Below are 27,414 nucleotides of genomic sequence, written 5' to 3'. Positions count from 1 at the left end.
TTCAGTTCTTTATTTTTCTTGCTCATTCATTGATGATTAAATACAGAGAGGCAGAAAACAAGAAATGCAAACAGCCCCAGAGAAGTTGGAAACCTTTCGCTTGCTTAAATTTTCCCCAGAAAGGCGTTTTCCACCCCAGACCTGGCAATTCTGCAGGCACAGAGGCCACAATCAAATCTGCTCTCCACATCCCATGGATGGAAAACGGGAGAGAAAGGAATTATGAGGGACAAGAAGACAAAAATCACCTGCAATGCTCTTCCAGTGTTTTCAAAGGTCTCAATTCATCAACCCACACCTTGGAATGCTGAGACTCCAGGGATGTGGTAGAAGATTTCCCCACCAAAAGGTGCAAGGAAGATGGATCCAAAGTTCCTTTTATGTCTCCCATTTCTGGCCACTTCAAGTTTTTTTTACTCTCAATTCTGCAAAGAACTTTTCCAATTAAGGTACCTGGGCAAGAAAACCAAAGCACAACCTCACAGGCTCTTTGAGAAATGGGCACCAGGGTCTGAGCAGGGGGAGGAGGACGAGGGGCTCCAGCTGAGCTCAGCCTAAGGAAGATGAGGGGCTTCAGCTGAGCTCAGCCTAAGGAGGATGAGGAGCTTCAGCTGAGCTCAGCCTAAGGAGGATGAGGAGCCTCAGCTGAGCTCAGCCTAAGGAGGACGAGGGGCTTCAGCTGAGCTGGGGGGGGGGGGGGGGGGGGGGGGAGGAGGATGAGGAGCTTCAACTGAGCTTAGTCTAAGGAGGATGAGGGGCCTCAGCTGAGTTCAGTCTAAGGAGGATGAGGGGCTTCAGTTGAGCTCAGCCTAAGGAGGACGAGGGGCTCCAGCTGAGCTCAGTCTAAGGAGGATGAGGGGCCTCAGCTGAGCTCAGCCTAAGGAGGATGAGGGGCCTCAGCTGAGCTCAGCCTAAGAACAAGGGGCCTCAGCTGAGTTCAGTCTAAGGAGGACGAGGGGCTCCAGCTGAGCTCAGCCTAAGGAGGACCAGGGGCTCCAGCTGAGCTCAGCCTAAGGAGGACCAGGGGCTCCAGCTGAGCTCGGGTTCTGCTGCTGCTCAGGAGCTCCGGCAGCGCGTGCTCAGAGTGACTCTCCGTGGCAGCCAGGCCAGCGGGACCCAGGGATCATCCCAACAGCTCAGCACCAGCTTTCACCCCCTTTTAACTCATCTCTTTGGGGGGCACCCAGGAATAGGTCCCTGGAGTGTGAAACCTGGAACTCTGAGCCCTGAAGCGGCTCCAGGAGATACTTTGCAAGTGAAGAAGTGACAGAAAGGGGCAGAGGAAGCATTCCCAGGGCAAGGGAATTCCACACGGAGCCTTCAAGCTCCCCCAAACCCAGTGAAGCCAACAGCTTCATTCTGCTAAGGAGCATCCTGCGGTCAGAGGTGGCCTCAGGATCGTGAAGGATGGGTGCTGGAGCCTCAGGATCATAAGGGATGGGTGCTGGAGCCTCAGGATCGTGAGGGATGGGTGCTGGAGCCTCAGGATCATAAGGGATGGGTGCTGGAGCCTCAGGATCGTGAGGGATGGATGCTGGAGCCTCAGGATTGTGAAGGATGGATGCTGGAGCCCTGCAGTGGCAGGATCAGTGCTGTACAAGGAGAAAACCCAGGATGGGTGCTCTCCCCTTCTTCCAGATCTCCCTGTTTTCAAAGAACATCCCATTGGTTTGGATGTCGAGGCCTCACTGTGTGTAGTTAGTTAAAGGAGGAAGAAAAGCAGTTCCATGAGAGCCTGCAGACCTGAGTTCTGGCATTTGGGCAGGTGGATCAGCAGATTTCGGAATGCGAAAGCCTCCGGCCCCAAGACGTGAGCACCTGCCCCAGACAGCACAGGTGCAGCCTCCTGCAGGCTCATCCAGCTCTTCCCAAAATCCCCGTCCATCGCTGCGAGCCAGCAGCGTTTCATCCTCATGGAACACAGTGCAAGTGAGAGGATTTCCTGAGCTGCATCCTTCTCCTTACATGGGAGACAACAAATCCCGTGTGGAGGGAGGAGGAGGAAGAAGAAGAATGAATCAGCCCCAGCAGCCTGGACAAAGCCCCACGGAGCAGATTCCTGCCTCTCACACCGAGAGCCCTCGGCTCTGGAATCGCAGCCACACAGAAAAACTGGGTCAGGGAAAGCCAGGACGGGGAAGATGCAGCAGTTCCAGGTATTGCCAGTGCTCCCGGCTGGCAGGGAAGATGCCAGTGCCCAAGGGTCACAGGGAGGAGGAAACAAAGGGAAATGCAACAAGACATTCCCTCCTTCCCTGCATGAGCCCAGGCTCTGTCTGGCAGCCCAGCTTCCATGGAGAGGAGTCAATTAGGAAGTGGATAAATTCCACCGGAAGGGGGAAAAGTCAGACACTAAACCAGTGGGGTGGCACTGGTGCAAGTCCCCACCAGCAAGCAGGACTGGGATCTCCCAGAGACAGACAGTGGCTGGGAAGGGAGAAGAGCTTTGCCAAGGGAATTCCATGTATCCATGCACCCACCCAGAGCACAGAACTCCCTGTCCCCTCAGACTGGGGGAAAGCCCCAAATCTGGGACAGGCTCACGTCTCACTCCTGTCAGCCTCAGCCCCCACAGCACCACGGGGACGAGGGAGAGGAAATCCCCAAGGAGCTGGAGCACAGATATTCTTTGGGATGGACCTGACCTTGCTCAGGATCCAGCAGCGGCCATTCCCAGCGTTAATTACTGGAGTGCACAGGTGGAACCACGCCCCAGACAGCGGCTGCTTCCAAGGACATGAGGAGCACACGGACTGCGGAGAGGAGCTGGAGATGGAGAGGCTGCCTGCTGTGACTCAACGTCAGGTGCTGCCAGGTACCCGCCAGCATCCGAGCATGGGGGTCAGCGAGGACACAAACACTTGGACAGACACCACAGAACCACATGGAGAGTCAAGGACCTTCCCAAGTCCTCCACGCCCACAGTCTGATCCCGTGTTTTCCTCGGCATGTGTGCAGAGGTGACACTTCCCGGCTGGAAGTGTTCTCCAGGCAGCACAAAGAATTTTAATTCCACTTTCTATTTTAAAAAAGGGCCTTTCCATTCAAACCTGGCTTGGCCATGGATGCATTATCACGGCAACCACTCCCTCCCTGTCTGTCCCAGCATCAGACACCCGGAGATCCAGAGGGTCTGGGCCTGGCCTGTGACCCCTCGACCCCTCCAGCCCCTGTCCGAGCCGGGCCCGGTGTGGTTTGCCATGAACCAAATCTGTCAATGGCTCAAGACAGACACGTGGGCAGCGCCGAGCAGGGAAAACGTAGCACGCTCCATTCAGCTCCAATCCCTGATAAATAATTCAGGAAGAGAAATGCCGCAATACAGAGCCCAGCAAGATTTAAAAATAGACCATGCGCCGCTCCGGAGGAATGGAGGGAAGGAGAGGGGTGGCAGGAACAGGAGCACGAGGGGTGCCAGCAGCTCCACACCCCGACCCCAGCACAGGTGTTCACGCTCTCTTTTAGCTGGGAATTTAACCCAATTATTGTTAGCACAGCAGCAGCGTTCCAGGCTGGATCCTGTCCTGGATCGGAGCCCTGCAAGGAAGCAGAGTCCCAAAAAACGAGCCCCAGCAAGAGGAAGGATGTAGGTGGGTACTACCCCAAATCCAGCTGCCAGCAACCCAGGCACTTCCATTCATCACCCATAACAGCAGCTGCTGGACAACTGTCCCAAGAGCTGTACCCCAAATTATAGAAATAAAGATTGTTGTATTTATAGATACATAAAATGTATAAAAATAGATAAATATACAATATATCCATCAAAACCATACAAATATCATCACACAAACACCACTCCCAGTCAGGCAATAAGTGGAAAACTCTTGTCTCAGGATTCCATCACCCTTCCTGCATCCTAAAAAAAACCCCAAACCAACCCAACTTTGTGCTACCCTAAAATATCCAACTTTCTGAACAGTGTAGGTGTCACCTGGATTTTCGTGGTGGCGATTAGAACACAGAAAGGATGTAGGAAGATCATTTACCAGCTCCTTCCACCTGTACAAAACACTTCCCATTCCCTATTCATTATTAATTAACCTCAGTCAGAGGTACAGCCCCTTTATCCCAGTTTGCCACTGGGATGCTCTAAAGGGAAAAATGGGCTTTCCAGGTTTTGCAGGAATACTTTGCCAGATGGCTGCGTTCTCCCCTCCTCTCTCAGCTTCAAAAATAGCTCCAGAAAGACACGGATTTTTCCCTTCTTCCTCGTGAACAACGATCCCAGCTTCCCAAGGACTTGTGAGATGGGGAACTGCCACTAATAAGAAAATACAGAGTGAGATTTTCCTAAGGAAAAATAAAATTGTGTCATGTATAGGTGATTAAAAACCTAATAACTCTGGACTCAGAGGCTTTCCATAAATATTTTGGAGTTTTCCCAACAAACATGAAAATAAATGTAGGGAAGACATGGCAGCAGCTGCTGTGAGGAGACTCTGACAGGACACCAAAACTCCCAAAAAAGCTGCTGGTCAGTGAGGAGATGGAGGAGAAGCTCCCAACGCTCCCACTAGTGGCAAGTCAAGACACCTGCGATCCAGAATCCACCCAGAATCCATCCACAGAAGCTGGGAATACCCGTAAGGATTGACAGGCAGGTGGAATGAGATGAGCTTTAAGGTCCCTCCCAACCCAAACCATCCTGGGATTCCAAAATTCCCTGGTAAAACAGAGTTGCTCTCACCAGCCCAGCAAATCTGCTGCTGGACCCTCCCAGTCACATCCCAGTGGGAATTTAGGATTTTTCCTTATTCTGGGAAGCTCTGTGCTGTTGGGATCACACTCAGCAGGAGGGGCTCACATCCATCCAGGCAGCGCCAAGGACACCAACTGCTTCCATACATCCCATGTCCCTGTTTGAAGGCAATCTGTGGGGGAGAGCTGGGAAAAGAAAACCCCAAAATTTTGGGATACAGACACATTTAAAGGGAGAGAGCAGGCTGAGACTGGAGCAACCAAGCCACTCATGGAGGCAGGACACAAGACACCTCAGCATTCCCCACATTCCAGGTTTTCCTTTTCCATGCTCCCCGCTTTCCCCCCCCATCCAGGGTCAAATCCCAACACCACTGGCCTCAAAGCTCAGGGTTGTTTGGACATAGGGAAGCAGACAGGATGGGATCCTGCTGGGAAGGACATGAACACCTCAGCATTCCCCACATTCTGGGTCTTCCTTTTCCATTCATCTTCCTTTCCCCCCATGCAGGGTCAAATCCCAACAGGAGTGGGCTCAGAGCTCCTGGTCTTTTGGGTTTGGACATGGGGAACCAGGCAGGACAGGATCCTACTGGGCATCACTGCATTCCCCATGTTCTGGATCTTTCTTTCGTGCTCTTGCTCCCTCCTTCCCCCCCCATCCAAGGTAAAATCCCACCAGGATTGGGCTCAAAGCTCCTGGGATGGACACAGGGAAGCAGGCAGCAGAGGATCCCATTTCCTCATGGAATTTCCTGCCTGAAGCCTCCCCAGAGAGGTCAGCTTCCAGGATAACACCTTCCCAAACAAAGCGGATTTTGTGTCTAAACTCAGCTCAGAAGAAATTAATTCCTCAAAGAAAAAGATGTCAAAGCAAGAGCAAAATTTAAAAAACTTCATTAAAAAAAACCCCAAAAAGAGCTGCTCTGACGAGTGGGCTGGGCCTGCCCACACTCAATCATCCCCAAAATTCTCCGGGAAGCATCGGTGACTCAGCCTGCGGCACACACAGACAGCTCGTGCTCCGGATCCGGGATGGAGCTGCCCTTCCCAGGAACCCCTGGATCCGGAGCGTGTGCCAGGGAATCCCGGTGCTGACAGGCACGAGGGAGACCCCAGCCCATCCCACACCCCTCACCTGGGCTGCAATCCAGGGAGGGATGGATCCCAGCTGGGGTCGTGGGATTCGAGGGAAGGCGCAAGGAAAGATGGAGGAAAGCTGGAGGGGAGGGAAACTCCCTCAGGTCCTTGAGTGTGTTTGAGTTCAACAAGGTCAAGTGTTGGGTCCCACATTTGGGTCACAACCACCCCATGGAATGCTCCAGGGTGGGGGAAGAGGTGCTGGAAAGCTGGGAAAGGTCCTGGGGTGCTGTGCCAGCGGCTGGACACGAGCCCAGGTGTGCCCAGGTGGGCAAAAGGCCGATGGCACCTGGGATTATCGTCCAGTGCTGGGTCCAGTTCTGGCCCTCACGGCCACAGAGACACTGAGGGGCCGGAGCGTGGCCAGAGCTGGCCAAGGGCTGGGCCAGCAGGAGAAGGGTCTGGAGAACTCCTGAGGGAGCTGGGAAAGGGGCTCAGCCTGGAGCGAAGGAGGCTCAGGAGGGACCTTTTCACCCCACAACTCCCTGACAGGAGAGCGGAGCCGGGTGGGGTCGGGCTCTGCTCCCAGGGAACACCAGGATGAGAAATGGCCCCAGATTCCTCCAGGAGAGGATCAGGATGGACAGCAGCAGGAATATTACACGGAAAGAGTGGTCGTACACTGTCAGGTTGTCAAGCACCATCAGGTCTGCCACTTGTTCCACAGAATCATGGAATTCCTGAGGTGGGAAAAGATCTGCAAGGACATCAAGTCCAGCCTGTGACTGATCCCCACCAGAGCCCTGAGTGCCACATCCAGTCATTCCCTGGACACCTCCAGGGATGGGAACTCCACCACCTCCCTGGGCAGTCCCTTCCCATGCCTGACAACCTTTTCCATGGAAAAATTCCTCCTGATGTCCAACACAAACCTCCCCTGGTGCAGTTTGAGGCTGTTTTCCTTTGTCCTGGTGTTCCCTGGGAGCAGAGCCCAACCCCCCCCAGCTGCCCCCTCCTGTCAGGGAGTTGTGCAGAGCCACAAGGTCCCCCCTGAGCCTCCTTTGCTCCAGGCTGAGCCCCCCCCAGCTCCCTCAGAAGTTCTCCAGCCCCTTCTCCTGCTGCTCCAGCCCCTTCCCAGGCTCCACTGTCCTTCTCCAGATACACTCCAGGCACCTGGAGGTCTCTGACCTCTCCAAACACCAACAGGCACTTCCAAAACCCATCCTTAAAAAAATGATTCAGACCAAGGTAGGAGGTGAATCCCCCTGTCCCATGCATTTGTTTCCTCCCAACATCGCCCTCCCTGCCAGGGCACAGAAACACCAATATCTCCCCGCTGCTTATTCCCTTGAGGAATGAATCCGCTGGGAGTTCTGCCCCTGAAGCCAGGCTGAGAGGCTCAGGATCATCTCAACAGGCATTAAATCATTTTAACATGGGCTTCAACCTCTGCTGGAGCCTTTGGATCCAGCCACAAATGGATATTTGGGAAGAATTTAGGGCCAGGAAAGCGCCTTGGCACAAGAATGCAGGGGAAGCACCGAGTATTGGCAAGATCAGTTTATTGAGTTTCTCTTTAGCCAAAAAAAAAAAAAAAAAAGCCCTTTGAAAAGGCTTCAAGGTGCCAAGCTGTGTTCCCTGCCTCTGGCTGCACCTCCTGCTCCAAATTACTTGGGAATAACACTGAGTGACCCAAACCTGCTGCACTGGAGTGATTCAGGTGGGAGAGGAGCTCCCAGAGCTGCTCTGGAAGTTTGGACACAGATCCCTCTGTGGTGCCTCTGGGGCAGCCACCTCCTCCTCGAAGACAACTAAAAAATAATCCATTTACTAAAATGAGCTCTGATCTGGCTCTAATTTAATAGTAAATGAGATAACGAGGTGAAGTGAACTGCAGAGGTGCAGACAGAGGCACAGAGAGCGGGGCTGGGAGCAGTGTTTGCTGAGAGGGGTGATTTAGGCACCTCAAAGGGGTGATTTAGGCACCTCAAAGGGGTGATTTAGGCACCTTCCCCCCAAAATCAGGGGTTTGGAATAGCAGCACTGCCACGACCTTAAATTTAGCAACACAAATGGCATCAGTGCTATAAGGGGAACTCGATTCCAACGGAGGATCCGGTGTCACAGCCAGCACCAGGGGTCCTGTGGAACAGCTGGAAGGAGGGATTGGACATGGATATTCTCCACTGCTCCAAGGCAGCACTGAGCCAGAGGAGCTGCTTTTCCCTCAGGAATTCATCCATCAGCACAGCAGTTTCCTTCCCCTTTGGGTCAGTTCACCAGACCCCTCTAATCAGGGAATCCTGGAATAGTTTGGGTTGGGAGAGACCTTAAAGCTCATCCAGTTCCAGGCCACCTTCCATTATCCCAGCTCCAAGGTCTGTCCAGCCTGGCCTTGGACACTTCCAGGGATCTGGCATTCCTTCCAACCCCTTTTCCAAGCCAGGTCAGACAACCAGTGACAAGCACCAGGAACAAACAATTCCTGTGAGACTGAGCAGTGCCGCCCTTTCTCCCAACACTCCCCACCCCAGGAAGCAGCAGAATCCCAAATCCTCGGCCCACAGTTTCCCAGGCACAGGGATTTCAGCTGTGTGGAGTTCCCACTCTGGTTTGCTGCATGTTCAGCAAACGTGGCCAAAAATCCACCTTGTTCCTCCCAACACCTTTCGTCAGCGCTGCAGAATCACAAAAGTATTCCAGGAACCCTTGGGAATTTTCCCAGCATGGAAAAAGCTCCTGTGTCCCTGAGCTGATCCATGCTAGCATTAAGAGCACCCCTACAGCAACAGGTCACTGGGATTAGGCAGAGGTAAATCAGCTCCCAGGATTAGGAACCACCACAGGGAGATCTCGGACAAAGGGAGAGAGGTGGGGCCCACGCCAGGTTTGAGCCAGGACATTTAATTTTAAATTCCCCAAAAGCCAACGTGTTTGGGAATGAACAACGAGGATTCTGGTGATGTTCCTTCCCCCAGCCCACCGGCTACGTCTGCTTCCACCAGCAGCTCAGAAGCACAAATTTCTACCAGTCCATTTCAAACAGACCTGAGGACGCTTTAATTAACACTTTAATTAACATCAACTCACCTATGACACCTCCTGCCAGGAGACAGAAGCAACTCTGACCCTCAGCCCAAATTCCTACAGGTACCAAATAAAAACCCTGGGAGGATTTAAACGGTCTCAGGGCCAGGAACACCAAAAAAAGAAGCAACAAAACCGCCTTTCCACGTATCCCACCAGCACAGACCCTCCAGACTCCTCCAAACCAGCACCTTCCCACCTGTTGGGAGATGCCAGGACTGGCGATCACTGCCAGGAAAAGCATTTCAAAGCAAAGACGCTGTCCGTGAGGACAGCAGAACATCGCACGGCGCTTCCCAGCTCCTGAAGGGCCCCGGGCTCCTCTCCCACCTGTGGCTCTCGGCCTCTCCAGCTCCGTGCGAGCCGAGCCCGGGCACTGCCGGCTCCCAGCGGGACCTGCCGTGTCTCCGGTGCCGGCAGCTCCGGCTCCACGTGCTCCACCAACGTGCCCGGGGAAGCGGCTCCGTGAGACTGCTCCGAGCAGCGGCTCCGCGAGGCCCGGAGAGCCCACGGGGAGCCGCACCGAGCGAGCCCCGGGAGGGGCAGCGCAGGAGCCGGACCCCGAGACGGGGAGCCCCGGAGCCCGAGACGGGCAGCCCCGGAGCCCGCACCGAGCGCTCCCCGAGAGAGGCAGCCCGGGAACCGCAATGAGCGACCTCCGAGAGGAGCGACCAGGAACTGACCCCCGAGAGGGGCAGCCCCGTGCCGGAGCCCGCACCGAGCGACCCCCGAGAGGGGCAGCCCCGGGACGGGAAGCACCGACGGCAGCGCCCCGGCGGGAGCAGCCCCGGGACACGCCGCCTCCGCGGGGGAAGGACCGGGGGCACCGTGGGAGGGTCCCCGCGGCGGCCGCCGTCCCCGGTGCACCGCGATCGCCGCGCTGCCCCCAGCCCTGATCCCCCCCGCCCCCGCTGCACTTACCGGGCCGCGCCGGGCCGGGCCCTGCGCCGCGGGGCCGCCGCCGCCACCCCGGGCCGGGCCGGGCCTGAGCCAGCGCAGGCCGCCCGGGCGGGGAGGCGGGAGGGGCAGGACGGGGGGGAGGGGGGAGGGGAGGGTGGCCGGAACGGGGAAAAACGGGGAAAGAAACGGGAAAAAAAAAAAAGGGAAAGAGGAGGCGGCCCCTCCCCCGCGGCGTGCGCGCTGCGTCAACGCGCCGTGCGCGCTGCGTCATCATCCTGCGCCCGCGCGCCCGCGTTGCTGTGGCAACCGGAGGGACGCTACGCGCCGGGGAAGGCGGGAGGGGCGTGGGGCGCCCCCTGGCGCGGCGGAGGGAGCGGCGGGGGCGCCTTTAATGGAAGGGGCGGGGCTTGGGGCGGGGCCATGGCCAGGCTCCGCCCAGTCGCCGTGACCCCGCCCCCCCGCGCGAGAGTCCGGCTCTGCCCCCTCGGGGGTCCCGCAGCCCCCGGGATCCTCCATCCCCGGCGATCCCAAATTCCCCGGGGGTCCCACACCTCCCCGGGGGTCCCACATCACCAGGGATCCCACAGCCCCTCGGGGGTCCCACGTCACCAGGGATCCCACAGCCCCCCGGGGGTCCCACGTCACCAGGGATCTCACATCTCCCCCGGGGTCCCACAAGCCCCCGGGATCCTCCATCCCCGGGTATCCCAAATTCCCTAGGAGTCCCACATCTCCCGGAGGGTCACACATCACCAGGGATCCCACAGCCCACCGGGGGTCCTAGATCCCCAAGGGTTCTCCAGCCCCGGGAATCCCACATCTCTGGGAATCCCTCATTCCCAGGGATCTCTCATCCCCCATGGATCCCCTATCCCCAGGGGTCCCTCATCCCGCCGGGAATCCTCCTGGGATTCCCTTTCTCTGAGTATCCCCCACCCCCAAGGGTACCCCATTCCCCAGGATTCCCCATCCGCCGGGAATCCCTCATTGGTCGGGATCTCCCATCTCCAACGGCCCTTCCATCCCCCAGAATCTCCCTTCTCTGAGTATCCCCGACCTCCAGAGATCCCCCAGCCCGCGGGGATCCCACATTCCCCGAGGATCCCCCACCTCCGTGGTCCCCACAGCGCACCGGGGGCCTCCGCTACACCCTGGATACCCCGGGAGCCCCCACCGTGTATCTGCCTGGGCACCGCCGGGGTGGCACCGGGGCGGCCTCGATGTCCCCGCTCTGCGCCCCCCGAGCAGCAGCACCATCCGCCCGGCTCCACCTTAACCGGAGCGGCCGCGCCGCGCTGCCCGCGGCCGGGCGGCTCCGCGGGAGCGCAGGGGCGTTTATCTCGCCCGGGATCAGCCAATATTTGTGGCCACGTCAGGAGAACGAGCCCATCCTCGCTCCGTGCTCCCGCTGAGTCCAGTTCCGCCACCCTGCTCCGCTCCCTGGCCCCGGCGCTGCCGCTGGCTCATCCCGTTCGGCTTCTCGGACACTGCTGGAAACCCCACGCTGTCACCCCCCGCCACCGGCAATGACGGTCACCGTGGCTCTCCTGCTCCTGAGCCTGCTACGGGTGGCGGCTGCCAAGGGTGCGTGGTGCCCGGCCTGTGGGGTGGCCGCGCTGGCCCCCGGCACGCAGCGGGACGCGCTCCTGGCGCTGGCCAAGCAGAGCATCCTAGCCAAGCTCCGCTTGCCAGCCAGGCCCAGCGCCCCCCAGCCCCCGGCCCGAGGGGCCCTGCTGACCGCGCTCCGCAGGATGCGAGCGCAGCGCTCGGACACGGCCGCCACCCCAGGGATGCTCCGGGACGGCCGCGTCCCACCCCTGCGTCCCGGGATGGGGCTGCAGGAATACGAGATCCTGAGCTTTGCTGAGTCAGGTGTGTACGGATCCGCATCCCGTGGGTGGGGGGCATGGAGGGAAGGGAGGTCGTGAGGAGGTGGGAGGTGCACGGGGTGGAGGGAACACTGCTGGAAGGTGCGAGAGGCTCCCGAACCTTTGTATCCACATCCCAAGCGTGTCCCAAGGGAATCACTCACAGAGGGGACGTGCAGAGGTGGCAGGGTGGCACAGAGCGCGGATGTGCTGCTGTATCGTGTCACCTGTTGCCCACTTCGGCTGAACCGTCCCCCTTGTGCTGGAGGTGGAGGGGTCAGATGGCCATGTTTTCCAAAATGGGATTTTTAGCCTCGATTTCCTGCCAGCCCATAGCATGTGGACAGAGCTCCACAGCCCACTGCACCTCCACGTCCCACCCAAAGCGGTTGGGTGCCTCATTTCACTCCAAAATCTGCTGCTTCTGGGAGGAGAGAACTCCCCAAAACACACTCAGGGCTCCTGACAAGCATCACTGGAAAAAGAGAATCCCGCTTCTAGCTGACAACTTTCCTTGGAGAGACATAGACTCGCCACCCCATCCCACAGAGCACCCTGCGCCCTCACTTTCCCAGACCAAATTCCACGTGGTGAGGTGGGGGTGCTCCACTCCCCTCGCAGGCCCCGTGTCCTCAAAGCCCTTCAGGGACAATGCTGCTCCGAGGCACATTGTGTTCCCACACTGCAGGACAATGGGGAGCTGTCTCCTGGCTTGGTGGAATCGAGCCAGGGGGTGAACCCAGGCTTGGAGCACGGGGAGGGGGTTGTGTCCTCACAGACAGAGCTGTGCCAGGAGCCCCGAGTGCTCTCATGGCCCCGTCAGCCCTTTCTTGGCCAGGAGGAGCAGCAGCTCTGCAGCCAAGGAAGGAGAGAAGGCTCCGGGGAGACCTCAGAGCCCCTTCCAGTACCTACAAGGGCTCCAAGAGAGCTGGAGAGGGACTTTGGGCAAGGTCCTGGAGTGTCAGGACAAAGGGGAATCTTGGAATATGAAGGGCTTCATATTGGAAAAGAGGAGATTTAGATGGGATTTTGGGGAGAAATTCCTCCCTGTGAAGATGGGCACAGGTTGCCCAGAGAAGTTGCCCCATCCCTGGAAGTATCCAAGGCCGGGTTGGATGGGGCTTGGAGCAACCTGGGATAGTGGAAGGTGTCCCTGCCCATGGTAGGGGTGGGAGGAGGCGAGTCCCTGCTTTGCTTCACTCCTGACTCTGCTCTTGGTTCTGTGCGCAGGATCCTCCACTCCCCGCAGTGTCCACCTTCATTTCCGCTTCTCCCAGGAGGTGGCTGGGAGCACTGAGATCCTCCAGGCCACCCTCTACCTGTTCTGGGCAGCCCCCAGCCCCGGGGCACGGCCCATCACCATCAGGATCCTGCAGCCGGACCCAGCAGGGCCAAACATGACGGTGGCCAGCGAGACACAGCTGGAGGTGCAGAGATCCGGCTGGACCCCACTGGACATTGGAGCAGCTGTCCGGAGCCTCTTTGGACAAGACATCCCACGGCTCACGGTGGAACTGGAGGTGCCAGAGGACTGGGGGTCCCCGCTGCCATCTGACCACAGTGATTCCCACTGGCCATTTGTGGTGGCCCAAGCCCAGGCCAGGACACCCCACCGTGTCCATCGTCGCGGCATCGATTGTGGCGGGGACTCGCGGATGTGCTGCCGCCAGGAATTCTTTGTGGACTTCAAGGAGATCGGCTGGGAGGACTGGATCATCCAGCCGGAGGGCTACCACATGAACTACTGCGCAGGGCTGTGCCCGCTGCACATGGCCGGCGTTCCCGGCCTCGCCGCCTCCTTCCACACCGCCGTCCTCAACCGCATCAAGGCTGCCAGCACAGCGGCGGCCGTGAACTCCTGCTGCGTTCCCACCCAGCGCCGGCCCCTCTCGCTGCTCTACTATGACCGGGACAGCAACATCGTCAAGACCGACATCCCCGACATGATCGTGGACTCCTGTGGCTGCACCTGAGTGTTGCCGGAGCGGGCGGGAGGCCAGGACATGGCAGTGCAGGGCTCCCTCCTCCCGGCTCCTGGCTGGGAGGCAGGAGCTCTGCCAAGGGGGTTTCTCCTCCTCAGGGTGAAGCATCGAGGGTGATGCTGAATGTGCAAGTCCCCTCCTCTCTCCACTCCCACATGGCTCTTTCCCCCTTCAGATCTGCCCATGGATTCCTCTCACAGCCCCTCAGACTGGCTCATGTGGGACTCCAGAGCCTTCTCCTGCCAGATCAGGATGGTCCCGCTGCCATCCCAGCCCAAGGTCGTGGTGCACCCTGGTTGCGGCTACACCAACACAGGACCCACCAGTGGCCATCCTGGGCTGCTGGGGCTGGCGAGGACAGAGGGCAGGGGTTGTTCCCATGGCCCCACTCAGCTGGACACGTGGCTGAGCAGGGAGAGGAAAGGGAAATCGATCCCAGTGGGAGGAATGTGTCCCCCTCTCCAAGCACCCCAGCTACCTGGTGTCCAATAAAGACTCCCAGCTGTGGTGTGTGTCCCTGTATGTGTGCCCTGTCACTCACCAGCACATCTTCCGGTGCTCCTGGCATGGGCAGCCCTGGGATGGCACGGGACAGACCCGTTCTGCCACTGAAAACCCAGGCAGTGGGACTGGGCATCTCCACACTGCTCCCAAAGCCCTCCCATGCTCTCTGCCCCTCGGCTGCCTTTCCCAGGGCAATGGGTGGGGAAACACAGCATCGGAGGAGGGGTGGTAGAGGTTGTCTTCACAAAAATTAATTTCTGGGCATAGGCAGCGATGTGGGATACACATCATAAGGTCACCCCAAGACAATGGGGAACCCCTAATTCATCCCAGCCAAATCCAGGGCATAGCAGGGGAACCCACTGGGCACAGATTTGTAATTCCCACCAGGAAAGGCGCCATTCCTTGCTTGGGCCGAATTTCCCATTCCACCAAAACCACCTGTATTTGGCCACCCCTGTCCCAAATCAAGACAGAACCGAGAAACACTTCTGCCTTTTGAAGTGGACAGACTTTGGGGCAGCCTCAGCACCCAGAAACCCCCCCAAACCCCCTCGCCCCACTGCAGAGCATCCCCTTGGCACATCCCTGGCCTGCAGCCAGAGCAGCTGTCCCCCCCTGCTGCCCCTCGCCAGCCTGGTGACAGCAAAGTGGGACATGTCAGGGCCGTGAGAGCGGGGGGCAAAGGGCGGCTCCAACACTTCGGCCCCATTACGTAACTGCGCGTTCGGGTTTCTCCACCGCTCCCCACGTGTCCCCCGTTTGCGAGGACTGGAGAAGAGGGGAGAAGGTGCTGGGGTGGGACATTGGGGTGGGGGGTCCTGGGGTGATCCCTGAGGGGTGACTTCAGTCTTGGGGTCCACCCGGCAAGAGCTGACCACCAACCCCAGAGGCCGGGACAGAGATGATGTGGGCGGGGGGGGGGGGGGGTTGGCAGGGGGAGGAGCTGGTGTCAGACCCTCTCCCCACCCAGCTTTGCATCCACTGCCCACTCCAGGATGATGAGCTGTGAGCAGCTCTGGCTGGAGCCAGGGCAGGACGCACATTGTCCCATGTGGAGAACGGATGGAAGAGCCAGGAGCAGGTGACAGTGTTTGGCCACATGCACACACCCTGTGGCAGGTGCTCCCCACGGAATGGGGACCCCCATGGCCCCAGCCAGGTGACCTCAGTCCTGGGATCCACCTGCAAGGGTTGACAACTGACCCCAGAGGCTGGGACAGAACTGATCCAGGTGGGGAAAGGGTCAGAAGAGCGATGAGGTGGGGTCAGACCCTCTCCCCATCCAGCCTCACGTCCTCTGACTGCTCCAGGATGAGCCCCAAGCCATGAGCAGCTCTGGCTGGAGCAGGGTTGTCCTGGAGGACCTCTGACACCTCGAGAAGGGATGGAAGGGCCATCAGCAGGTGACACCACCCACATTGTACACATCCTCCCACCAGCCCTGATGGGGCAGGGACCCCCTTCTCCCCAGATCCAGGTGTCCAGGTGCCTCCAGGACTTGGACCCAAAGCGTTCCTGCCACATGGGAAGGGAGGAAGGCTCGGGGATTGATCCTGTCTGGCATCCAAGGCCACTTGCGCAAACCCAAAGAGGGTTTGGTGTTTGTTTTTTGCCTTCTTTTTCCAACGCCTCGTTTCACTGTCTATATTTATTGAACAAACAGCTTCCCTGGAGCCAGGGCCAAGCCTCCTGGGATGCAGCAGCTGTGGGCACACAGGGACTGGGAAAGGGGCAGGAGAGCCGTTGGCTGGTCCTGTGGCCCCACAGACCCCTCAGCTCAAGCAGCACAACCCTGAGAGGCTGAGCTGGGGCTTGTCCCGCTCCCACGGGAAACACGGCACCTGAATGGAGCCGACAGCCCCTTCCTCACCCACAGCACGGGGTGCTCAGGAATTCCAAGGTGGCACTTCCCACCTGGGGAACTCGCAGGGTGAGGAGGGTACAATCAGGAAAGATTCCCTGGAGCCAGGGATCGTCCCTCCCTACCATGACACTGTGCTCTGCTGGTATCCCCTGATCCCTCAGGAGGCTGTGGAAGGGGTGGCTCAGGCCTGGTGATGGGAAATTGTCCTGTTGGGACCAGTAAGGCCAGTGGGGAGCCCACCCTGCAGCCCCCAGCACAGCAATGCCACAGGGACACGGCATCCATGCAATCAGCCTGGATGCAGCTGTGACACAGATGGGGATAGATGTGATGTCCCTCCCGCCTCCACTCCAGGAGGGGACAGATGTGCTGGAAGGACCCTTTGCCAGTATCAACAGCCCCTGAAGCAAAGGTCCAAGCGCACTGTGCCAAGTGCCCCTGGGCAAGTCCAGCTCCCGGGAGGGGTGGGAATTTCTGACAGTCCCTTCCCTTGCCTTGAGAAGAGTTAATGTTTAATTCTCAGTCTCATGGCCCATTCCCAGCCAGCGGCACCACTGTGGTGGCTGGTGCTCTTCTCCCAAGGAATGAGCAACAGGGCAAGAGGAAATGGCCTCAAGTTGTGCCAGGAGAGGTTTAGATTGGAGATTAAGGAAAATTTCGTCATGGAATGGGTGGTCAAGCCCTGGAACGGACTGCCCAGGGCAGTGGTGGAGTCCCCATCCCTGGAAGGGTTCCAAAACATGTGGATATTGCAGCTGGGGACATGGTTAATGGTGGCCTTGGCTGTGCTGGGTTACTGGTTGGACTCAGTGATCCAGGCTTTTCCAGCTTTAATTGATTCCATGGTTCCATGATTCTGTGGTTCCGTGATTCCAAGATTCCAAGATTCCATGATTCCATGATTCCATGACTCTGTGATTCCAAGATTCCACGATTCCATGATTCCATGATTCCATGACTCTGTGATTCCAAGATTCCACGATTCCATGATTCCATGATTCCATGAGCCATGCTCAGGCGCTGCTGCACGAGCTCTTGGGGGGTCCCGGCTCAGCCCAGCCAGTTGTCACCTCCAGGTCAGGTCACCAGGTGCCACGTTCGCCCCACCGGCCATGGGGTCAGAGGCCCCGGAGCCATGTGTGCACCGGGTGCTGGGCCCAGGGGGACTTTGGGGGTATTTTGGTCAGGTCAGTCCCTGGGCTTTGCTTTCTGGGAACCGCTTAATCAACAACACAATTATGCAATGGGTGCAAGAGCCGCCATGGCTCCGTGCTGACCCCTGCCCTAGATCCGGGGGCCGGAGCGTGCCGGGGGGCACGCGGTGTGAGGGGCATGGGATGCTCTTGCTAAGCTGGAGTGGGGGTTCATTGGAGTGCTGCCTCATGCAGAGGGATGCGGGCAGGTTGGACAGGGTTAATCCCTTTGGAGACACCCCACTGCCAGCCTGGAATGGAGGGTGGGTGTGCTGGAGAGTCCCTCACCTGTTCTGTCACGCTTTGTCTCCTGTTTCCCCCACCCCTGCACTGATCATGGCTCTACGATCTGGCAGGGGTGGGGGAATTCAGCACAGCAGGGCGATGGGTACGGGGTGCACAAGGAGCGTGTTCAAAATGGAGCAGGTGTCCAGATATTTGGGAGGGAGCCTGAACGTGTGTAAGTGCGTATCATAGAATCCAGGATGGTCTGGGTTGGAAAGGACCTTAAAGATCATCCAGTTCCACACCCTGCCATGGACAGGGACACCTTCCACTATCCCAGGGTGCCCCAAGCCCTGTCCAGTGTGGCCTTGAACACTTCAGGGATGGGGCTTCTCCAAGCAATCTCTGCCAGTGCCTCACCACCCTCACCGTGAGGAATTCCTTCCCAGTGTCCCATCTAACTCTGTCCTGTGTCAGTGGGAAGACACCACCCCTGGTCCTGTAAGAAGTCACTCTCCATGTGGGAGCATCTTTGCCTGTGAGCACGTGTGCCCTGCACCTGGCTGGAAGTGCCACCTGCTCCATCCTGCTCCATCCTGCTCCATCCTGCTCCATCCTGCTCCTGCCTGCAGCCAGGGCTCCCAGGCCCTGTGGGATCGGTGCTCCCAGGCCAGCCTGTGCCCACTCTTTCCTCTCTGTTGACATTCCTGGGCTATTCTGGGAGCTGCCAGCAGGCCCGGCCAGCTGAGCCCTTTGTCCCCTTGCTCCGCGGTTGCATCACCTCCGGTGGGTGCTTTTTCCCAGACAGCCCACTCTGTTTACATGGCACCTCTGGCTTGGCCAGGGCCAGGGGCTCTGTGTGGTCAAGACCTTGGAGTCGGTGCATGGCGCGGTGGGCACAGGACATGCCGGAGCTCTGGCCTGGCGGGGCTTCAAGTTCCCTGGCTTCCCTGCTCCAGCTGGGCTCTGCCGATCCCCCACAACGTGGCACCTTGCATCACTTTCAGGAGGTTTCTGCCGGCCCCTGCCCTGCCTCAGTCTGCACATCCCGCTCCAAAGAGTCCGAGAAACATCTTCAGGTTGATGTGACACTGGCTGTCACCTCCTGAGTCCTCAGGACACACAAATCCGCTTTTTATTGTGTGAGGAGGAGGGAACACCGTGTATGCATTCACTGGCCCTTCCCAGCTCTGCCTCGGGCTGAGGATGGACCAGGTGGTCCAAGGGGTGGGCTCAGACCCCCAAACCTATCACTGGTGGGAGTGACAAAAGCCCAGAGACGTGGCAGTCCCCAGGAGCTGCAGGGTCATCCCAGGAGCACCTGGATCCCTGCTGAGTCCTCTGTCAGCACCCAACGGGACTGTCATGGCTAGGAGGGCTCGGGGGTGCCCAAGGGGCAGTGCCCAGGCTGGGGGCAGGTCTGTGGATCCATGGATGGGCAGCTGAGCTGGGATCTCTCTGGCTGGCTGCTGGGGCTCCTTCACTGGCCAGGATTTAATCCAGCCCTCACTCCCCGAAGGTTTTGGACGATCCCACTGCCCGTACTGGGGGGCTGGCCGGGGTCCCTCTTCCCCGCGGGCAGATGCCAGGGTGACCCGCAGGCAGAGCCCAGGGCACAGAGAGCCCCTTGCCCGCACAGCCCCTCACGTTCCACTCTCTGCGCACACCCGCGTGAACCTCCCCCGTATCACCCTTCACTCGTGTTCAGCCCACGCGTGCACGGCGGGGGCCGGTGCTCGGTCCCCCGTGGGACTCCTCCCGCAGCGACCCCACGGTTGGCGGGGACCGGGAACGGGAGAGGATGGGGGGGCTGCTCACCGACCCCCCCGCGGGGAGGCGGGGGTGGGGTGCTAATCCCCGTAATCCCCGACGGGACGGGACAGGCAGGTGCGGCGGCCAATGGCGGGGGGCGGGGGGGCGGCGGGACCGCCCCCGGCCGCAGGTGCCCAAAGCAGGCCGCGCCGCACCGCTCCCGGTGCCGCTCCCGTCCCGTCGGCGCTGCTCTCGGTGCCGCTTCCGTCCCATCGGCGCGGTCCCGTCACGCCGTTCCCGCTCCCGTCCGATCGGTGCCGGTCCCTCGGTGCCGGTGACGGTCCCGCCCCGTCAGTGCCGCTCCCGGTGCTGATCCCGTCCCGTCCGGTGGGCGCGGATGGCGGCGCGCGGCGCGGGCCCGTGGCTGCTGCTGGCCGCGGTTCTGTGCGCGGCGGCCGAGCCGCGCTGCCCGTCGTGCCCGGAGGGCGCGGAGCGGCGGCTGCTGGAGGAGGTGGCCAAGAAGCAGCTGTTGGAAAAGCTGCGGCTCCGCGATCGGCCGCGGCTCGCCCACGCCGTGCCCCGCGCCGCGGTGGCCCGCGCCCTGCGGCGGCTGCAGGCGGGAGGCGCCCACCGGAGCCCCGGGGTTACCGGCGAGGAGGAGGAGGAGGAGCAGGGCTACGAGATCATCAGTTTCGCGGAGGCAGGTGGGTGCGCGACCCCCGACGGGGCGCGGGTGAGCCCGGTGAGCCCCGGGGCGAGGGGTCCGTGCCCTGCCGCGCTGGGGACCCCCAGGGACGCGCAGCCCCGCGGGGTGAGGGGACCCGGACCCACGCGGGCTGTGGGTAACTCTGGAGTCACCGCACTCGTCGCGCATCAGTGACATCCCCGCTGCGCGAGGGCTCAGCCTGGGAGGCGGAGGTGCCCCCTCTCCTGCTCCTGCCTGTTGGGACCCTGCGCCCTGAGGGGCTGCAATGACCCCCCAAAACATGGGGCTCCCCAGAGTGCCTGGGACTCCCGAGTAGCTAGAGATGGGAGCTGCAGGATTAGCTTGGGGGGCTGGAAACACTTTCCAGCCTCACCCTGTGAAGAGGGGCCAGGTGAGAGCAAGCTCCCCTTCTGCACCCCTTCTGCCAGGCAGCGTGGGACAGCCCCCCATTCCGGAGGTTGCATTCCCAGGGAAGGTTGGAGGACAGATGAAGCTGGAAGTCTTGACTTGCCGGATGGCCGGGGAGCATCCCTCAGCGCTCACCTTCTCATGCCTTTCTCCCCTCAGATCTCACATCTCCCTCCAGTCTGGGGCTGCAATTCCAGTTCAGCCAGGCGCAGGACCAGGACATTCGCATCCTGCAGGCTCAGCTCTGGCTCTACCTGCGAGTGCCCCGGGCCGGCCTCACCCTGAGGATCTTCCTGGCCAGCGAGGCCGGGGCCGTGGCGCGGGGCAATCGCACGCTGCTGGGGGAGAGGCGGCTGAGCACAGCGGACAGCGGCTGGCTCTCCTTCCCCCTCCTGCCGGCCCTGCAGAGCTTCTTCGGGGGGCAGAGCCGGACCCTGCGGCTGGAACTGGAGAGCTGGCGGGACGGGAGCAATATCATGGCACTGGTCAATGCCAGCTGGTCCCACCAGCCCTTCCTGGTGGCCAAGGTGAAGGTGAGGGAGCCCGAACACCACGTGGCCAAGCGCAGCCTCCGCTGCAGCCAGAACTCCAACTTCTGCTGCCGCAAGGATTACTACGTGGACTTCCGTGACATCGGTTGGAACGACTGGATCATCAAGCCCGAGGGCTACCAGATAAACTACTGCGTGGGCCAGTGCCCTCTGCACGTGGCCGGCAGCCCTGGCATGGCCTCTTCCTTCCACACGGCCGTCTTCAACCTTGTCAAAGCCAACAACGTCCGGGCGTTGGGGCATTCCTGCTGCGTGCCCACGCGGCGCCGGCCGCTCTCCGTCCTCTACTTCGATCGCAACAGCAATATTGTCAAGACTGACATTCCCGACATGATTGTTGATGCCTGTGGCTGTAGTTAGGGCTGGGGGAGCTGTGCTGGGAACCCCCCTTCTCCTCTGGTGGAGGGGGAAGGAGCTGGAGAGCTCCGTGAGCTGGAGTCAGCCCTCGGTGCAATGGACCCCTTTGGAAAGGTTGGGAGGGAGAGGGTCTTGTCAGGGGGAGCAGGGAATCTCTGGAGAGTGCCCGGAGCAGGGGTCTCTGGGGACATATGGGACCGAGCCAAAGCCACATTGGTCTACCCAAGCCTGGGCTGTGGGTGTTGTTGACTCTGGACATCCCTGCCTGCGCTGTCCCCAAGCTGATCCCACATTCCTGGCGGTCACATTCCCCTCTGGTGTGGGGGCCCCACTTGGTTCACATTCAGTGTCTGATGAGGGGTTGGGATGTGGCTTTCTTGGGAGCAGAGTGGATGCAGAAACGGAGCTGCTTCCTCCAGGCGGGAAGCTGGAGGACAAGGCAGTCCCGCTTGTTTCCCTACTGAACAAACCTTCCTGCACCCAGTTCAGGCCTGGTTTTGGGGACAGATGGAATGGGGCACAGATAACAGGCCTGGGAGAGGGGGATGAAGGGTAGGACTTCGTCAAGAACCCCAAAACAGCAGTGACTGGACAAAGTTCTCTGATCCCTGGAGGGCGTGGAGCTGTGAGGGCCAAGCTTCCAGGTCCTGTGTGCTTTTCCTTTCCCTGGGTTTGTGCTTTCCTCCCCTGTTCCCACCCCCAGCCAGGTCTCCTCCAGCCTGGTGTCTCCATGAGGGGAGCTCCAGCTGAAACTTTGCCTTCAAGACCACACTCAAGGTACGGATTTGGTTTATGCCGCTGGCTTTGCAGCTGTTCCTACTTTCTCAGTTCCTGCAGCTGTTGGGACTCGCTGGTGCTCCATCCTCTCTGCCGAAGATCCCCCTCTGCCTTCCCCTTCCTCATGCACCCACATGGCCTCCACTTTAATTTATTATAAAACATTTTGGTGTGACTTCCAGAATAAATGGGTGGAAATGCAAGATCCAAGCTCTGGCTGCTTTTTCCTGGGACCACCTGCAGGGATGGGGTGAGGGAGAGAGGGTCCTGCTTGGCCAGAAGAGTCCAGATCCCTCAGGCACTGGGGCTGGAGTAGCACAGGAGCTGCATGGCACTGCCATACTGGAAGCTGTGGGGAGCTGTGGGCTTCGAGGGGCTCCTGGCGTGCTCACAAGGCCTCTGCAGGGGGGTCTTCCCTGCAGATGGGGTTCCCAGGAATCAAGCAGGGGCTGGGAACCAGGTCCCACCTCACTAGGGATTGGAGAGGGGTGGGAGCATCAAAGCTGTGTCCCAGCAGGGCAGGCACTGGGAGGCATCACCCAGCTTGGAGATGCTCTTCTCCACCTGGAACAATCCCAAGTGGAACTCTGGTCGCTCTGGCTGCAGGAGGGTGATCCCAATTGCTGAGCCACAGCCCACCCCCAAATCCTGGGCCCCACTGCAAAGAACCTGACCATGTCCCACCTCCCCAGTCCTCCTCGTGTGCTCCCCCAAACATCACCCAGTGACCCCAGTCTCAGCCCCATCCCAGACAGAGGCTCGGGTGGGTGACGGGGAGTCTCCTGAGGAAGTTGGGGTGAGATGCTCCTGGAGCGGGAGACAATGCTCATCCCGCTGAGATTCCACACGCTGGCCTGGGTCCCTGTTGTGCAAGCGCCCGCTCAAAGCTCAGTTTGGGGCTGTTTTATCTGGGGACAAACCCCCTCGATTTCCCAGCTTGGCCCTGCCAGCGGCCAAAGGGCAGCTTTCATCAGCCAGTGCAGCGGGCATCCCCCCAGCGCCTGGGGCACTGCGGCCACCACTGCACTCCCAAAATATCTTCACTGTGGGCAAAAGCCAACGGCACCTGCAGGACACCTCGGCCTCCTGGGTGCTCCCACACCCCCAGTCCGTGTCCTGGGAGCACGTGCTGCCCTGCACACGCTGGGAGCTGGATCTCCAGGAAGCACACGGGGATGTGTGTGGTGTCTGCAGAGTCACCCTGTTCCCCTCCCAAATCAGCGTTCCAGGAGGGAATGCATCCAGCCACGTGGAGCATCCCACCAAGACACCACAAACGTGTTTTCTGTCACCTGTAAGGGAAGTTTTCCTTTGTTTTCTCCATGGCAGTGAGTGTGTCCCTGTGTAGAGGGGGGTGTCCACATGCGTGTGCACCGTGTGCTGACTCACTGACACACTGACACGCTGCCCCGGCACCGAGGTGCTGAGCTGGCTGTGGTGGCACCGCTAAATCCCTAATCTGGGGGATCATCTGGCCCTGCTCTGAGCTGCTTTGACTTTCCCAAACAGGAGACCGGGATTATTCGTGCGGTGGGGGATGAGGCAGGGTCGGGGTGTGGTGGTTGAGGGCTGCTCCGAGGGCCTGCGCAGGTGTTGGTTACACCCAGGGGCTCGGAGCTGGTGGCAGAAGGGACCTGGGACAGTCTGGCCATGCAGATGGTTCCGTGAGAAGAGGGAGGCGGGCTCGGGGCAAGTCCCCAGACCCCAAGCAGCTTATCCAGGGTCACACTCATCTCAGAGTAAAGCTGCTGAGCAGCTTATGCCTGTTACAAAACGGAGATGGAGGCAGCTCCTCACCTGCACCACCCCCTCACCTGCACCCACACCCTCGGCCCTGCTTCGTGGCCACTGTGGCGGGACTCGAGCCATGGCAGAATCTGGGGGCACCCCAGGACACCACTGGCTGTTTCCCCCTCCTGCCAGAGGAAGGGGTTGACCCTGCAGCCATTGTCATGTCCCGTGTGCTGGGGGCTCCCTGGGGAGCAGAGACCCCTCCTCACTCTCGCTGTGGTGGGAAGAAGCTGATCCCAGATAAGGACAGTGGGGAGGGAAACGAAGGCAGGGAATGGATTCTGCAGGCCACGGCTGGGAGCTGAGGGGTCCTGAAATCCTGTCACTGCAGTCCCTGTGCTGCCCCCCTGCCCCGGGGGTCCCGGAGCTGCGGCACCGTGAAGATGCGAAGCCGCTCCCGGTGCGCGATGACACCCGGGGACAGGGGGAGGCTAATGCCGGGGACACCAGAGCTCCTGGCGGGGTAATCCCGGTAAGCGGTCACGGGCGGCACCGGCCCGGGGAGCACAACGGGCTCCGCCCGCCGCCACCAGGGGGCGCTGCCCCGCCGCGCGCTCCCCCCGGTTCAGCCCCGACCCCCGCACGGGACCGGCCGGGACCCCCGGGGTGGGGGATGTGTCCCACGAGCGTGCGTGGGCTGAAGGGTGTGACCCCAGGGTGTGACCCCAGGGTGTGACCCGCGGGTGCGTGGCTGTGCCTCCTGAGAGCGTGGGCTCCGTTCCCCGCGTGTGCGCGGGCTGGGAGTGTGACCCCGCGTGGGCTGTGTCCCCCCGCGTGTGCGTGCTATTTTCCCCTTGCTAGCGCGTGGCTGTGCCCCTTGAGTGTGCGTGGGCTCGTGGCTGTCTCCCCTGCGTGTACACGGGCTGGGCCTCCCGCGTGTGCGAGTGCGTGGGATGGGGGGGTTCTCTCCACGTGTGCTTGGGCTGCAAGACCCGCGCGTGTTTGTGTGCGGGCTGTGTCCTCTGCTGGTGTGTGTAAACGGGCTGCGACACCCGCGTGTGCGTGGCCTGAGGGCTGCGACCCCGCTTGTGGGTGGGCTGGGCTCGCCGTGTGCGCGCCTGTGTGTGCTGTGTCCCCGCGTGTCCGTGTGCTTGGGCTGTGCCCACCACGTGTGCGTGCAAACGGGCTGTGTCCCCCGCGTGTGCCCGACCTGTTCCCCCCTCGTGTCCGTGGGCTGGTGGCTGTGCCCCCCTGCGTGTCCGTGGGCTGTGCCCCCTGTGCGTGCGTGTGTGAGGGCTGGAGAGTGTTCCCCCCACGCGTGCGTGGGCTGTGTCCCCCGCGTGTAGCCGTGCGAGAGCTGTGCCCACGCTTGCACACGCGCGTGTGCGCGGCGTGCACTCTTACACGCGCGCTCGTGATCCCTCACGCGAGTGGGCACAGCTGCGCGTGCACAGGGGTCCCCACACACACGCCCGCTGCCAGCGCCCCGTGTCCGCGCGCACAGGTGCCCACGCGTGTCCCCACCTCTGTGCGTGTGCGCTACCGCGTGCCCACGCAACGCGCGGGGCCCCGTGTGCGGGACCCGCGTCTGTGCGGGACCCCCGTGGGTGCGCGGACACGCGTGGGTGCCCGCGGCCGCGAGCGTGCGGGACCCGCTGGACACCCGCGCGAGCGCACGGACACGCGTGGGAGCCTGGCTGCCGTGAGCGCGCGGGACCGGTGCGCGCGTGGGGGGTGAGCGCGGGCGCGGGGCCGTGCGTGTCCCGGATCCAGCCCGGGTTTTCGGGGCCGCCGCTCCCGGCCGGGGTCTCCGTCCCGAGCGCGATCGGCGCCGCCGCCGCCGCAGTTGGCGGAGCGGGACCCGCCGGGATCCGCCGCCCCCGCCGGGCTCCGGTAACTTACTCCGGGCGCCCGGGGCGGGCCGGGGGAGTGCGGGGGGCGCCGTCCCGTCCCGCCCCATCCTGGCGGCCGCCGCCGTCCCCCCTGGATGTGCCGCTTCTCTCCCAGACCGAACCACCGCCGCCGCCACCGGGGGAACGGGGGACGCGGAGCTGCCGGAGCCGCCGCCCCTCCCGGGGCCGCTCGGAGCCCCCCCGGAGGTAGGAGCCGTCGGGCGGGTCCGGGCCGCGGGATCCTCGTTCCCGGGATGGCGCCGATCCCTCTGCGGGCCGTCCCGTGGGCTCCGCGGGGGAACCGGGACTTCCACCGGGGCTCCCGGCGTGGGGGGACCGGCCACGCGGGGCGGGCAGAGGGGATCGGCCCCACGCGTGCCCCGTCACGTCCCCTCGTGCTCCCGCCCACGCCCGCACGCTCCCGCCGCGCTTTGAGCGCCCGGTGGGTGGGAGGGTGGGTCGATGTGTGGGTGGGCTGGGACGGCCGCACCGGGCCGGTGGAGCCGCTCGCAGCCCGCGGAAGGGAGGCTGGTTCGGGGCTGGGGGCTGCTGGGCACTGCTGAGTGCTACTGGGTGCTACTGGGTGCTGCCGGCTCTGCCTGGATTGGGGGTGTTGGAGTGGGAGCAGCAACCAAGTGGAAGTTGCTGTCCCGGCCCCGGTGACGCAGCAGCCACAGGACTGTCCCGAGGGGCTGTGCCAGCTGTGCCACCCACCCTGCCAGCCCCTGGCCACCCTGAGCCTCGTATCCCACCGGCCGGGGTGTCCACGGTGCTCCAGCACTCGCCTCGTGGGCCTCCGCACCCAGGAGCTTTGGCAGGGCACGGGGGTGGCCGCAGGGCCAGAGCAGCCGGATGGACCCCACCGGCAGCACCCGCTGTTCCCGGGGCCCTGGCACGGCTCCGAGGGGTTGGCGCGGGGATAATGGGTGCTCCCAGTCCCCTGATGTCCTGCCAGGCCGTGTGATGGCACTCGGCGCTGCGGGGACGCCGTGGGGGCTGCACTTCTCCCAAGAGGATGGGGATGGAGAGGATGGAGAGGACGGAGCTGAGCGATGGCTGTGGAATTTGGGGGACACCCAGCACTGCGGTGGCAGTCTGGGGGCTGCAGCCTCTCCTGGGAGGATGGTGAGGACAGAGAGAATGCGGCTGAGGAATGGCTGTGGCATTCCAATGCTGTGTTTGGGGACTGGGAAACTACTGGATACTCCAGCCACAGCTGAGGTCCTGCTCCCAGCCCTGGAAGCGATTTGGGGACCTGGCAGATGCTGTTGAACACCCTGATTCCATGAGTTTCCTCCCGCTCTGCTGCGTGTGCCAAACCTGAGCTGATGGATGCGGGTGGGCACTGGGTTTTGGGGGAAGGGAGGAGGAGGCAGCTGGATGAAGTTTCTTCTTCAGAAATTCAGACCTAGGAAAGCTTTCCAGTTTTCCTGCTGTGCGTCCAGCTGAGGCAGAGGCTGCCTCCGCGCGGGACAGGGGATGGTTCCTTGGGGGGATCCTCATCTCCCCCATATTTCAGGGTCTTTTCCATCGCAAAACCAAGGGCAGGTTGGGAGCCGGGCGTCTCCGGGCCCCCAGGGCCGGTGTGGTGGGAGGTGGTGGAATAAACTCCGTGCTGGAGCTGGCTGAGCTGCGAGGATCTCCCTGGAGTAGGGAAGTTTCCATCCCGGAGTGAGTCAGCACGGACACCTTGTGACGCGCCGTCCGGGCGGGACAGCCTGTGGAGAGGCGGGTGTGGAGCTCCGGCTCCGGGTGGGACCCGTGCCTTGCTGTCCAGAACCTGGGAACTCACACCACAGGAGGTTTCGATTGGATATTAGGGAAAATTCCTTC

General features: G+C 61.1%; 3 protein-coding genes across 6 annotated transcripts in view; 2 read left to right on the top strand and 1 right to left on the bottom strand.

Annotated features, from left to right (window-relative positions):
* Window positions 1–9,921, bottom strand: part of R3HDM2 (R3H domain containing 2) — a 40,054-nt gene extending 30,133 nt beyond the window's left edge. For all 4 annotated transcript variants that reach the window (XM_082299133.1, XM_082299135.1, XM_082299136.1 and 1 more), the window contains exon 1: window positions 9,790–9,921. The gene's annotated coding sequence lies outside the window, so the exon portion shown is untranslated. The remainder of the gene's footprint in view (window positions 1–9,789) is intronic.
* A 1,373-nt stretch (window positions 9,922–11,294) lies between these two features.
* LOC309583315 (inhibin beta C chain-like) lies at window positions 11,295–13,609 on the top strand (the record flags this gene model as incomplete). Its single annotated transcript, XM_082298946.1, has 2 exons — window positions 11,295–11,640; window positions 12,867–13,609. The coding sequence occupies 2 exons, from the start codon at window positions 11,295–11,297 to the stop codon at window positions 13,607–13,609; spliced, it is 1,089 nt and encodes a 362-aa protein (XP_082155072.1).
* A 5,947-nt stretch (window positions 13,610–19,556) lies between these two features.
* Window positions 19,557–21,184, top strand: LOC309583445 (inhibin beta C chain-like; the record flags this gene model as incomplete). Its single annotated transcript, XM_082299131.1, has 2 exons — window positions 19,557–19,863; window positions 20,433–21,184. 2 exons carry the CDS (start codon window positions 19,557–19,559, stop codon window positions 21,182–21,184), a joined length of 1,059 nt encoding a protein of 352 aa, XP_082155257.1.
* Window positions 21,185–27,414: the final 6,230 nt, after the last annotated feature.

This window comes from Coloeus monedula (assembly GCF_965178545.1).
Source record: "Coloeus monedula genome assembly, chromosome: 30".
Lineage (NCBI taxonomy): Eukaryota > Metazoa > Chordata > Aves > Passeriformes > Corvidae > Coloeus > Coloeus monedula.
The sequence above is the reverse complement of the archived record's forward strand: the minus strand, read 5'-3'. Positions and strand labels throughout refer to the sequence as shown.